Raw genomic sequence first — 15,022 nt, 5'->3', positions numbered from 1 at the left:
TGTATGTGCGAGGTTTTACAATTAAGCTATTTTTACAATACAAAGTTTTGACAAATATTTTCCATGCTTTTAAACGTTTTAGAGAATCGTCAAAAAAGACAAGGACCCCCTATTATGTTGAAAATACAGATATGCTTAAGATTTGAATTGAAATTAAACTTTATATATGGACAGAGAGAGAGAGAGAGAGATCTAAAAGCACACAATGCGTCACATTGCGACACATTGTGAGCTTGTAGATCGGATATTTTCAAATGGCCAAATTGCATATAGAACAGAAGTGGTTAGTGTATGTTTTGTAATACTAATCAAAATTTACAAAGTAACTAAAGTTTTCAAATAATTGTAGTTGAGTAAAAGTATAATAATTGGAAATACTCAACTCAAGTAAAGTACAAATACCTCAAAATTGTACTTAAGTACAGTAATTAAGTAAATATACTTAGTTACTTTCCACCTGCCGGTGTGAGCACAGAATTAGGGCGTGTGTTGTGTGTTCAATGGTTGCTGAGATTGCAAGTTTTAATAAAGTGCGTACGTGCGTGTGTGGATGTGATTTAACTATCTGTAAACTTATCAAGTCATTTATTTCGGCAACACAGTGTTTAAGTGGTTGTAATTGAGGCTTCTATCAACCAGCATATGTACTTTGAGTGGGCTGAACTCCTTTGTCAATACATGATGCTCTCATGGCAACGTGCCAGAGTTTCAAGTACTTGACGGATCACCAGCGTTGAAGCCGCAACTCCAGTGGCAGCTCTCTACTGGTGGGCCAATAGATCGCTGAAGTGGCATCCCCTCGATTCCCCTGGTTCACGGAAGTAATTTCTCTATGGAGAATAACATGGGGTCATCTTAAAATCGTTTCATATAAGCGTTGTGGTCCAAAAATAAACAAGCTGTCTCTGCGTTATTGTCAGGGAGGTGTCTCTGTATCGTTTGCGACAGTCAGTCACTCATATATGATAGTCTGTTTCTAGTGAAAATGTGACTAATTCAGTAGCAGTAACAGTTTTCAGTTGATTCTTCATATCCATATGAGTGAAACGGCCGGGATGACATGTTTATTTTTCAAACACAGTTCTTATATGAACTATGGGGATTACAATGCTAATAAAAGTACATGAACCCGTGGATTTGTGCCCTCTACCGATATTGACGTCATACTTCGGTGCTCTATGCACACCCATATTGGACTTTGTGTCCCTCCAGTCCAGATTGGCCAGTAGTACCCTACCCTACCAATATTTTAATGTTTTACAAACGTTAAATCTATAAGTTCTTCCTGAAGGTGGGGTGGACGGACGTTCAGTGACGTCATGGCGCAAAAGCGTGCCAAAAAAGTGACCGCAACGTTGCAGACCGCGCTCAAACGCCGCTTGAGCCAACCATAGCCAACAGTGGGTAATTACGGCAGACTTCCGGGTGCTTCAAACGCCACTGAGCAACTTCCATTGAAGTTGTCCCGTCTGAGTGGTCTATAGATTAGGCGTCCTAAATGGAGCTTATTTTGTTGTTGGAAAACACTACAAACTCTTCACACTTGGGGGCAGTGTTGAGCAGCTAGTGGAGAATATAAGTTTAGACTTAAAGAGTAGGTAGTGTGCCAGTACAGTACAGTGGGTGTGCCAGTACAGTGACAGTACAGTAGAGGGTACAGTCAAGGGACCCCCACACGGTAACTGTCATTACTCAACTGTTTCGGACACTGGGCGGTTTGCCGGAATCGGGCAGGCACCCTGTGGGTGCGTTCCTGTGGGTGCGTCCCCCTCCCACACACACAGTTACACCACTCACTTCACACGGGTGTGATTTTTACTTTACCGGACCATCTCCACTTTTCAATATGTTCTTTGTACTATGTACTTTTAATATTTTGAAACTTTAGTTACAGCTACTTAGTAGATTTGAATATTATTAGGCCTACAAAACATAGCCAACATTAACCACGACAGGTTGTGAGCTTGTATGCGTCATTTTCAAAAAGATTTTCTTTTTATATACATTGTGAAAACACGTGGCATTGGATATTCTGAGTTATTTTACTTTTGGTACTTTAAGTACGGTGCCAATACTTAAAGTAAGTATGTTGAAATTTGCTGCGATTTTCTAACAGTTTGCTTTGTTTCTAAACCTACTCCATGTTTACAGGACATCAACAATAAACCATACAACATTCACAGACATACACAGTACATTAACGACAAGAAAGAACAAAATGGGTATTATTTCAATCAATCTTAAATATTTATTCATAAAACTCTAAATCCCGCTAAAAAAAGAAAAACTGAATTTATTTAAAATCGTACATCTGTCATTTTTACAACTCCCCCCCCCCTTGACAAAAAAAGCACTTGTGGATCCCTTATGATGTATATTCATGTAATATATATAAAAAGATGAAAACATACAATGACCAAATGTTACAGTGTCTTTGGTACACAACAACACCAACACAACCTTCCACTACAGCTCCCTTTCATTGCAGTCACGCGGTTCCCATGGTTACGGAAAAGAGGAATAACTTTTGCAATTTTGAGGAAAAACAAACAAACCATTCCATTTGTACCAGTGCTGTACCTTTAGCTTAACTTCAAAGGACAACTTTAGTTTTTTTCAACCAAGGTTCAGGTTTTAGGTTGTTTTTAGACAAAGTAAAAGATGAGTATATATATTTTTTCATTTGCTGCTTTCTTTCGTTTTAGGGATTTTAGCTGTTTTTGACAGGGGGCGGGGGCATTCGAGCATGGGGCTAAATATGTATTTATTTACAATTTTTTTACAGTGATTTCTTTTTTTATTATTTACTATAGTCTACTATACCCCAAGAAATTAGAAAAATTAGAAAGAAATCTGGCCACAAAAGATCACGGGATCTACTGAATGTGTCAAACTGACATATTGAGCCTGACAGTGTGGCTTCCACCCCCTAGGCTACCTTCACATTCAGTAGATCCTGTGATCTTTTGTGGCCAGATGTAATTTCTTGGGGTCTAGTAGGACTATAATAAATAAATAACATTTTGTAAAAAAAAAATACATATTTAGCCCCATGCTCGAATGCCCCCTGTCAAAAACAGCTAAAATCCCTAAAATGAAAGAAAGCAGCAAATGAAAAAAAAATGAACACTCATCTTTTACTTTCTCTAAAAACAACCTAAAACATGAACCTTGGTTGAAAAAAACTAAAGTTGTCCTTTAACTACAACCCATTAAATAAAGTCATTTTTTTTTAAGCATCTCTTGTGTGCATTTCTGAACCTTACAGTTTGGCATGGTCTGTGTTCCAAATGATTCCACAACCAGGGAAAACCATGAGAATTCTACCCTCTATTACAGCATAAAAAAAAGGATTTGACACTAGCTATCTATGTTCTAAGTTTACTGAAATGGACCAATTAATAAAAACTCATACTGAAAAAAGTAGCTGAAATGAATCCCTAATTATATTTTGTTGAAAATAAGATACATTTTAGGGTTGGGATCCTTTTAGGATTTTAACAATTGCGGTTCCTTGACGTTTACATGTCGTGAGTGTACAAATGGAACCAAATGGACCCCCACACACACACCAGCTGACAGTGTTCCAAATGTGACAGAACCGATTACACTTCCTCAATGTTGGATTCGGTTCCTCTGCTTTCCTAATCAATATATCTTTGTAATTTGAAAATATTCATCTCATGTACTGTATATTATGCCTATATAACCATGGTGCAATTTCAGAAATAAGGGAGCCGTCATTCTAAAACAAAAGCAGTCGTGTCGATAACAAAACCAGTGGAATATTGGCATTGGAGAACAAAGCATAACGCTTCACACGGCGACGGCGCTTCGCGTTAACGCGTCGTGTTTGATTATTATTATTATTGTATTTTATTTCTAGAAGCGACGCCACTCGTACTACGCCGTAGAAATTAGGCTTTACGTCTCAAGTGCTACTGAACTGAAAAAATATACATACAGGTGAAGGCCACATCAGGACTTGACTTTCACTGCTGTTGAGAGGAAAGAAACACACCCCAAAACTCCCAATAGGCTCCATGCACACACGCCATTTTGGAAAGAACTTGGGGCCCCTCCCTACTTCCTTCACATGTGTTACCGATGATACTAATGACGGCTCTGTTCCATCCTGGTCAAACAGAGTCAGGGTGCTGACACTGGCTCACTGGAAACACTCTGCTACATCAGTGGGTCTCAAACGTGTCCTTGAGTGGGTTCCAAATGGCCCCGTACGGGCGTGTAACTCTTGAGTGTACACTCAGATATATGGGGGTCTGTGAAATTAAAAGGTTTGAGAACCACTGCACACTAAATGGAACAGAGCCTTAATTAGTATCATCGGTAACACCTGTGAAGGAAGTAGGGAAGGGGCCCGGAAGTAGGAAGAGTTCTTCTGTGTGCACAGAGCCCATTATTATGATTCGTATTTTTTTTCAAATCTGGTGACACCTATATACACACACATACACAACGGAGACTTGGCATGGTCCCATATAAATATTACGATTTAATAGAAAACGTGTATGGTCCCTTATTCAATTGATACATAAAAAAATAACTGCATAGTTTTGTGGGCCAATTAAGTGTTACTAAAAGGCCTGTGAAACCCATTTAGCACACTTTGAAAAACGTCAAAATGAATTCTGGTCGATTAGACAAGTATTATGTCTACTAGTCGAGCGGCGTTGTCGGGCAGAAAACTTGTATCTCGATATTCCAACTTTGTGTGTGTGCCATAAATTAAAACCATTTGTCATTTACACTGTGCCGTTTTGGACAAATTTGGAAGAATTTTGAAATGTTATTTCAAAATAATTAACAAGAGTTTGTGACTAAATAATAACTACATTGAATCCATTGAAACAGTTTTTTTTCTCCATTTCCTGAAACAAACGCTTTACTTTGGACGTACAATTGTTCCACCCGACGTTGACACCGTCAGCATAGAATAGTTTTCCTTATTGCTTTTCAAACGATGGGATGAGAATGTCGTCTGTTTTCACATAGTACGTTTGTGAAAACTGAAATATGGCTATTAACCCATTAACCCATTCTGGGCGGGAACCCCTTTTGGTGTTTTAAACATTGTTATAATTTAGCTATTGAAAAATAGCAGATCTACAAGCTCATAGCGCGCCACCGAGTGGCGCGCTACGAGCTTGTAGGTCTGCTATTTTTGAAAAATCGTGACAATATTTATTTCAGAAAACTGGAGGATTTAGAAGAATTCTTCAAATTTAGCAGATCTAAAAGCTCATAGCGCGTTGCTTTGTGCCGTACTATAAGCTTGTAGAACATTTTTTAACTCAAATCTTTTGCTACTGGGGGTCCCCGTGATAAAACATTCGTAGAATCGGCTTCAGCTCTTACTGGGTTAAAGGCATTACACAGACATCTTGGAAGGAACTAGGGTCTCCCAACAGCAGTGAACATTATATAGTGTATATATTACATGTAGTGTGCGTGTGTGTGTGTGTGTGTGTGTGTGTGTGTGTGTACAGCGAGGAGACATTGCACAGCAAGTCTCCTTTTTTTTCTTCCTCCACGCCCCCAAACCAGTCTTGGGCTTCAACTGTGACACACAGTCTCTCTCTCTCTCTCTCTCTCTCTCTCTCCCTCTCCCTCTCTCTCTCTCTCTTTTGATTTAATCTCTTTTCTTTCCATCCACCTTTCTCTCCATTCGTCCCTTCTTCAGTCTGTAGAGAATCTGAGAGGAGGCGAGACAAAGGAGACAAAAGCAGCAGCGAGTCAGAAGAGGATCGGTCATTGCTCGAAAAGACTAAAGGAGAGAGAGAGAGAGAGAGACAGAGAGAGAGAGAGAGAGAGACAGAGAGAGAGAGAGACAGAGAGAGAGAGACACACAGAGAGAGAGACACACAGAGAGAGAGAGAGAGAGAGAGAGAGAGAGAGAAATATCAAAGACACATACTTCCCACAGATAACAATCACCCAAGGACAGTTTGAAAACAACGCATGGATTAACCAATTTTGACCTGAGATCAGATTCTAAAAATGTCTTCTACATCCTGACAGTTTTCTGAAAAAGCTATGTTTCTATGTCAGTGGTTCTTCGATTTTTCAAAAATAGCAGACCTACAAGCTCGTAGCGCGCCACTCGGTGGCGCGCTACGAGCTTGTAGATCTGCTATTTTTCAATAGCTAAAGCATAACATAATGCTAACACCAAAAGGGGTTCCCGCCCAAAATGTGTTAAAACAAAAATAAAGTCTCACGACTGAACATTGCTAGCAGATTATCACAATTGTGTAAAATGATGTTTTTGTCATATTTTTCCTGCTGTTCTACATACCGTCAACCATGTGAAGAAATCACAGATTGAGGCTTTAACCTTTTGCTTTTATATGAAATAGCCAAGAGACTATGACTATGATGTGCTTCTGAACATAATATTGCTACTTTCACAATTTGGAATGCTCTAATCCAGTGATTTTCAAACCAGTGGTCCGGAGACCACCAGTGGTCCTTGACAGGGTCCCAGGTGGTCCCCATCTAAATGAGGGACAGTTGGTAACCAAATGGACCCTTACAAATCTTAACCCATTTAGGCCTGACCTCAAAATTTAAAAAAAATCTTCTAAATCCTCCAGTTTTCTGAAATAAATATTTTCACGGTTTAAAAAAAATAGCAGACCTACAAGCTCGTAGCGCACCACTCGGTGGCGCGCTACGAGCTTGCAGATCTGCTATTTTTCAATAGCTAAATTATAACATAATGTTTAAAACACCAAAAGGGGTTCCCGCCCAAAATGGGTTAACTCTTGAGAGCGTAAAATGAAACCAAATGGACCCTTACAGGTCCATTTGGTTTCATTTCACTCTCTCAAGAAAAGTTAAATTATTTATTTTATAACTTTTATTAACTACTTAATTAAAAAAAAAAAAAAAAAAACTTAAATAAAGTCTACGCAATTAGCATGTGAAATGATTCTTATTTTGATCGTTGTGCCCGTTATCCCTGCTATGGTACCACAACAATACAGCATGGAATTGTGGATAAAATATTATCCAACGATAACAAAATATTATATTTAAAAATATATTTATTTTATTTAATATATATACCGAGTCCATGGTTCAAATACAGAATAAATAATGGACGTTGATATGGAAACGGTTGAAAACCACTGCTCACTAATCCTTAAATAATAACCGAAAACATTCCATCTAGCATTGAGAAGGGTTTACATTTTGAATTGGTAGAAGTAAGACCATTAAACACAGAGGGCAGTATTATGCGTGTCTTAAGTACCAGGTCTTATTACTTAACTTAAGACCTGGAGGCGTGATCAATGCCATTTGGCTATTCTGAGTGGCCAAACAGCATTGACCACGCCTCCAGGTCTTAAGTTAAGTCATAAGACCTGGTACTTAAGACACGCATAATACTGCCCAGAGTGTCCAGTGGATATTGGGGGTGATCGACCGAGACTGACAGAGATGATAGCAAAAAGTCAAAATCCAAAAAAACAATCTCTGTCAGACTTGCCCGAGGCTAGGAGAAAATCAGAGAGAGAGAGAGAGAGAGAGAGAGAGAGAGAGATACATACTTCTGAAACCTGGCGATAATGTGTGTGACCATCCTATCCGTGATGCCCGGACAGACGTCCTCTGCCAATCGGATGTTGCGCTCCAACTCCTCGATGGCCAACCGCTGCTCAGAATGGTCCTTGTGCTGCTGTTTCAACTACACAGGAAGAGTGTGATAAATATGTTTACTCCTTTCTTTTACAGAACTGAAATAACAATTGGCTGTTCTTTTCGTTTAGATAATTTTTTGGGGGGGAATATTCTTTTAGCCTCCATTGACAGTGGAGAGAGACGGGGAAGGACACACAGCATTTATCCATTTATCTTGGATTATTATGAACGCGGATTGCGTTTTTGATCAAAACAAGCTTTATTCACGGCATGATCACAGTTACAGAATGTATGTTTCAGGTGAAATAAAAGAAGATAGGGGCGGGACACACACAACAAAAATAAAAAAGAACAGTGCTGGGTGAATTAAACGATTATTTAGTCCGACATTGAATGAGTTTGAGAAGCACTGAGGGAGAGAGAGGAGACTGGAGGGTAGAGGGACTTAATTAAGGAAGAGTAGATTGTGGTTGGTGTGTGCAGTATACAGACCTCAGTGAAGACAGGAGAGATGACGGTGGTCAGACTGGTAGATTTGCTCAGCTGCTCCTGAGCCTGCTGTGACGATGATGACCAGCCAGGAGCAAGAGGACAGGGAAAACAAGCGTTTTGATTGAAATGATGGTGATTTGGTGTAGGGGCGGCAACCAACCTATTTAGACCTGAGGTCGATTAAAAAAAAAAAATGACACGCACGCACGCGTATAGCTAACACCTAATGAGACACAGAGGTAGCTCCCCGTAGGGCATTAAGCAACTAGTCGACTAGTAAATCCACTAGTCAACCTTGTTGGTACTAGTTGACTAGTTAAGATTTTTTTTTATTTTGTAGGCCTCAAGATCAGGTAGATTATAGTTATAGTCACCAATGTACACAGTTTTTAAATGTACAAATATTTATTTCCCAAACCCGACTAGTCGACTAGTAAACTAGGCAACTAGTCTTTTTTTTTCTTCTTTTTTTTGCAGTGAAACAGTGAATTTAGCAGATCTACAAACAGTGTATTCTGAGCTTGCAGAGACAATTTTTACCATTTTTGCACAAGAAAACGTGCCCGATTATTCGATTAAATCGGAAATGATTGAATAATCACTAAGAAAATCAACGCAGCCCTACAAGCATGTCAGAATGGTACATGCACATACACACAAACACAGCCCTACAAGCATGTCAGAATGGTACATGCACATACACACAAACGCAGCCCTACAAGCATGTCAGAATGGTACATGCACATACACACAACCCTTCAAGCATGTCAGAATAGTACATGCACACACACAATAAACACTGTACTGACCGTTCCATTGAGGACCTTCCGTCCATCTGGTTTCTTCTTGCGGACCGTGGTGAAGGACCACTCTGGAGACTGACTGTTCTCCTTGTTACTGGACTCACTGGCGCGCACACACACACACACACACACACACACACACACACACACACACACACACACACACACACACACACACACACACACACACACACACACACACACACACACACACACACACACACACACACACACACACACACACACACACACTACAGTGAACATCAACAATAACATAATCCAGTGGTTCCAAAACTTTTTCATGTCAAGGACCCCCAAATTGACACTCATTATCCCACAGACCCCCCATTAGAACAGGGGTTCTCAACGTTTTTGGCCGGGGACCCCCGGAAATGCTTTGGCAACGTCTCGGGACCCCCGCCCCGCCCCCCTCCCGACCCCCAATATAAATTGACTGCTACAATAACCTTAAACCATTTTGGGCGGGAACCCCTTTTGGTGTTTTAAGCATTGTTATAATTTAGCTATTTAAAAATAGCAGATCTACAAGCTCATAGCGCGCCACCGAGTGGCGCGCTACGAGCTTGTAGGTCTGCTATTTTTGAAAAATCGTGAATAAAAAATAAAAAAAATAAATATTATTATTTATATTTTTTTTAATAATTTGGGGACCCCCTAAAATAATTTGGCGACCCCCCGAGGGGTCGCGACCCACGGGTTGAGAACCCCTGCATTAGAAGATGTATGCCAAGGAAGCCCCATTAAGAGAAGACTTTTACAGCTCTGGCAGTCATTTTCATTTCAAGGTACCTGTCGGAATCGTCTGAGCTGCTGTCGCTGTGTCCCTCGTCTTTCCAGCGCCTGTACCTGTCGATCAGCTCGCTGAGGTACGACGTCTTCTTACAGTGTTTGACGATGAACTTGTGTTTCAGCAGCTCTTTAGCTGTGGGCCTCTGTAAGGACACACGCGTTTAGTGAATGATGCGTCACTTTATGCTCTGTCTTTTTGTTATGTTGTTCTTTGTTTTTTTGTACCGCCCTTACCCCTTATGCCTGCATTGTTAGGAATGATTGACTATTTTGAAAAACATGTTAAAATAGCCGATCGACATTGACACGCTGTGAGCTTGTAGCTCGGCTATTTGAACCATTTCAAAAAATAATAATCAAAATAGTCAAAGATACTTAAAAAGATTATGCATAATTATGAGGTCTGTCAGACATGGGAGACAAATCCGTTCCTCCATATTTACTCTTCAAGGTTCAACATTGACTTTATAATTGGCTGTGTTTAATGAAATTATCTAATTAATAATTTGACTAGTCCCTCTCCCGACATTTCCACCAAAAAGCACTGAAAAAAAACTGCCTCCCAGAATTTGCAGTCACGTAGAATAGATAACTCTTACTGGAAACTAAATTAATCGAAGCCAGCGAGCCTTCTGCTTAACATGAAATGGAAATTAAAATATATATATAGATACAAAAAAAAAAAAAAAAAAATGACAAACATAATGACAACATCCTGTGCTGGACATTTAAGAGGCAGAAAGAAGTACATTTTTAAATGTAAATCTGTTTGACAGGCAGATTCTTTACATGGTTACAGTTCACCACCAGAGGGTGACAAAATGCAGATATTGTAAAGAAGGAACTGCCTGTGTGTAACATCCTGTTGAACGCAACAGTCTACAAACTCTCTCTCAACATCACACTTTCTCCCTCTCTCAATCGCTTTCCTTCTTGTGCGTCTGGTTTTCAAACTGGCACTGTGTGTGTGTGTGTGTGTGTGTGTGTGTGTGTGTGTGTGTGTGTGTGTGTGTGTGTGTGTGTGTGTGTGTGTTTTTGCAGGATTAATCTAAAGATCACAATCTCATTTCTAAATGTGTTACAAGTTGGCTGTCCAATTAATTTTAATTACTCTTATGCTTTTGCTACAAAAGAGACTTTAAGAGGTTTAGCACTTTGATGTTGTCTCTTTAAAGCCACTGAATGTACATGTAATATTCAGCAACTACAGACTAAAGACAAATATTGTCATGCAAACAATGAGAATCGTGATCTCAATTCTTCGAGATGCTCACATTTGAGCAAGAATCGTGCAGTACGCGCGTGTGTGTGTGTGTGTGCGCGTACGACCGTACGTGCATGCATGTGTGTTCTATCCTAACTTACGAATGCCGGGTCCTTGTTCAGGCAGGTTTCTGTGAACTCTTTAAAGCTCTTGGAGAAGTCTCCCGTCAGGGTGGGGGGGCTGGACTTGGGGATGTGGAACAGCACCCTCATTGGATGCATGTCCGAGTTGGGAGGCTCGCCTTTGGCCAGCTCTATGGCCGTTATGCCCAGGGACCAGATGTCAGCCTAGGAGAGAGAGAGAGAGAGAGAGAGAGAGAGAGAGAGAGGGACACACACGCACACATTGGCTGGGTTTCCCAAAGAAAATGTGGGTCGCACGTAACTTGAACAGGACTGCAGCGCATGCGCACATGCCCTCTCGGCCGCACACAGAAGGCTGCATGGCAGCCAATCGGGCACTATGGCTGGCTGGCTGGCTGGGTATGTATGAGCACGAAAACAGCATGGTTGTTTAACTCTGTCATTTCTCAACCGTTTCGGAGGCAGGGCGGCTCGCCGGAACCGACCCGGCCCCCTGGGCGAGTTCCTGGGGGTCTGGAGCTCCCCCCCCCCCCCCCCCCCCCCCGCCCGGGAACCCCCCCCCCGGGAACCCCCACACGGAGTTGCACCACTCACTTCACACGGGTGTGATTTTTATATTCTTTTATGATTCTTTGATTACCCGTGACAGCCCATTTAGTCTTCAGTCTTCAGGCTTCAGTCTACTCATTCGACCACGTCTATGCACATGCAGTTAATCGAAGTCAGGTGCGCTTGGAAGCGAAGCAAAACCCCCATTTTTTTGGGCGAAGTAGAATACCGTTTTTACCGTTTTCTTTCACACCTTCACACCTGCCAAGCGAAGCGCACTTTTCCGACAATTGTTTTAATGGCAGTTTTTTTATATATTTAGATATATTTATATATATATATATATTTTTTTAAGAGTGAAGAGAGCCTACCGTCAGCTGTCCAAATATTATTAAATTAAATTTCAGAGGCGAAGTGATGTCGGAAAGGTAAATGTAGGCCTATATGAAAACACTACTGTCCCATTATGAAGGTGAATTAAATAAAATAACATTCGATTGTGGGTTAATAAATATAGGCCTATACAAGGAGGTTAAATGGGAGGCTATTGTGCAGTCAATATACAAGCTAGTTAATTCAGCATTATTGTATTGACCAGACCAGTCAGGCCGGCCTGGTAGGCCTACCAGGCTGCACTTTGAAAGTTGCGCGGCACATCTATGCACGGAAAATCTATGTTCACAGTGAAAGGGACGTGTTGTTGAAGACTGCCCCTAAGAACCACCACACGCCCACTCGCTATATACGCAAGGTCCCTTTGGGAAACACAGCCGTTGTCTGTTGCCTCGCACCTCCTGTTATTACGGCACAAAAAGCATTATTCAACCCGTTCCCATGATATAGTTAATCGCAGTGGTTTTCAGTGGCTTGCACAGACATTTAGAGGGGCAGGTGCTCAAGTTAAAAAAGGGCACCTTGTGCAGCGCGTGGAACCGGCTGGTTGCCTTAATCCATTTTGGGCGGGAACCCCTTTTGGTGTTAGCATTATGTTATGCTTTAGCTATTGAAAAATAGCAGATCTACAAGCTCATAGCGCGCCACCGAGTGGCGCGCTATGAACTTGTAGGTCTGCTATTTTTTTTTTCTTTTTTTCAAAAGGGCACATTGCCAAAAGGGCAGGGGGTGCTCTAGCACCCCCTAGTGTCTATCTGTGCACGCCACTGGTGGTTTTTGTGACAATTACTAGTCAACTGAAATGTCATAATGGAGACACGGCCCTAGCAACACGGCGTACAAGCTAGCTGTTGGATGAACTTGAGTCAGCCTACCGACCATATGTCCACACACACGCACACACACCCCCCCCCCCCCCCCCCATATGCAAACAGGCACTCACAAGGAAACCTACAGACAGGTGCACAGTCTGCACACGCTTACGCACTCATGCCCACACACACTACTCTCTATCTCTGCCACACACACACACACACACACACACACACACACACACACACACACACACACACACACACACACACACACACACACACACACACACACACACACACACACACACACACACACACACACACACACACACACACACACACACACACACACACACACACACACACACACACACACACACCACTGTTGGACTGGCAAACTCAATAGCCATATGTCAGCCTAACACAAACACACACAGTGTGGACAGTATCATATTACATTACAAAGCCAAGTCGCCGTTTGACAGTTCCGAGCCTGCTCTATTACACCCAACAGCCATATGTCAACCACCCACGCACGCGCACACGTGCACGCGCACACGTGCACGCGCACACGCACTTTGAGAACCCCTGCTCAACAGCACCGATATACGGGTCCATTTTAACCTCTCTGGTCCAGATAAACAGTGAGGATTTCGGTGGTGGTGGTGGTACAGGTTGCTTGTAATAAGCCCGGTGGTGGTTTGCGGTGTCGGGGTGAAGCCGAGGTTGACAGGAAGGAATCCCTCAAGGAGAGAAAGCCTTGGGAGTCGGCAGCACCATTGAACTGCCAACAAGGGGGAAGAAATAAGAATGGTCCGACTGGACATCCATCAGGACACAGTGGCCAGGGGCATTTCCTCCCAGTGCTCTGCTCCAACCGTTGGGCCTTTTTTTTTAGCAATCAGAGGCCTCTTTTCCCACCAAAACAACTTTGGTTCGAGAACTTCTTGGTGCTTTCACGGAAACCCGGCTGCGGAACCGGCTTGCATTTCCTTTACACCAGGTTTTAACCCACTTAGACCGGAGGACGCATCTGTGTCACCTTATAGCTTTTTAAGTTTTAACCACTTTAACCGTTGAAAAATACTGTTAACTGTTGAAAAATAGAAGATCTACAAGCTCGTAGCGCGGCACTCTGTGATCTTTCAAAAGAAATAGCAGAGAGTGGCACAGAGTGCCGCGCTACGAGAATGTAGATCTGCTATTTTTCAAAAATGGAACAACATATTTTGAGATGGGGGTCGGCGGCCAAATACATATAATTCCACGGGTTCTTGACATGAAATAGTTTGAGCACCACTGATATAGAATTTTGTAGAATCTGGTCTCAGGTCTAAACGGGTTAAGCAGAACCATTGTAATTGGGGCAGGAGGCATACATTAACCCATTCAGGCCTGACGTCGAAATTTAAAAAAAAAAAGTTTTCTAAATCATGACAATTTTCGGAAAGATTTGAGGCACATTTTAACGATTTTTCAAAAATAGCAGACCTACAAGTTCATAGCGCGCCACTCGGTGGCGCGCTATGAGCTTGTAGATCTGCTATTTTTCAATAGCTAAATTATAACAATGTTTAAAACACCAAAAGGGGTTCCCGCCCCAAAATGGGTTAAGGGTTAAGCAGAACCATTGTAATTGGGGCAGGAGGCATACATTAATGGTTAGAGCAGTGGTTCCCAAACGTTTTAGCGCAAGACCCAAAAGACAAATTAGACGTTTGCTCGGGACCCAAACGGTCCAGGAATCACCGGACCGCACTTTGAGAACCACTGTCAAACACAGCTGTGTGTATGACACGTTTGTTCAATAAGCCTATCTCACAGAATTTCCCCGCCCCCCTTAATACGCCCCCTTTCGGGGTTAGTGGTGATAGCGTGACGTCACTCCATAGACGCTACATGTTAACAGAGGTAATTTAAGAAGTCTACAACTTTTGTTTTCTCAAGGTAAGGTTTGTTCTATCTGTTCGAGCTGATTTACCATCTTGTTTGCTTCATAATAATATTGGTCTGTCACATTTTTACATTAGAAAATGTACTTAGATTCTCCAGAGAAAAAAACGTGTAAATGCTAATGTTAAAGACACCACTATTTACCGGAAGTGGGCGTGGAAAGCGGGCTGTGAGATAGGCCTATATGCATGCGTG

General features: G+C 41.8%; 1 protein-coding gene across 3 annotated transcripts in view; it reads right to left on the bottom strand.

The window, feature by feature from the left end:
• Positions 1-2,234: 2,234 nt before the first annotated feature.
• Positions 2,235-15,022, bottom strand: part of stk26 (serine/threonine protein kinase 26) — a 53,048-nt gene continuing 40,260 nt past the window's right edge. Inside the window, exons 7-13 of one of the 3 annotated variants that reach the window (XR_013788690.1) lie at positions 11,136-11,321; positions 9,771-9,913; positions 8,967-9,063; positions 8,158-8,223; positions 7,575-7,711; positions 5,645-5,713; positions 2,235-5,606 (exon numbers count right to left, since the gene is read on the bottom strand). Coding sequence is in view for 2 of the 3 variants with exons in the window: in XM_079491539.1 (XP_079347665.1) it covers positions 5,698-5,713; positions 7,575-7,711; positions 8,158-8,223; positions 8,967-9,063; positions 9,771-9,913; positions 11,136-11,321 (645 nt within the window). In the remaining variant the exon portion in view is untranslated. Of the gene's footprint in view, positions 5,714-7,574; positions 7,712-8,157; positions 8,224-8,966; positions 9,064-9,770; positions 9,914-11,135; positions 11,322-15,022 lie in introns of all 3 variants that reach the window. The other 2 variants (XM_079491539.1, XM_079491540.1) reach the window with 2 other exon arrangements.

This window comes from Electrona antarctica (assembly GCF_951216825.1).
Source record: "Electrona antarctica genome assembly, chromosome: 21".
Classification (NCBI taxonomy): domain Eukaryota; kingdom Metazoa; phylum Chordata; class Actinopteri; order Myctophiformes; family Myctophidae; genus Electrona; species Electrona antarctica.
Note: the sequence above shows the minus strand (reverse complement) of the source record. Positions and strands in the feature narration are given on the sequence as shown.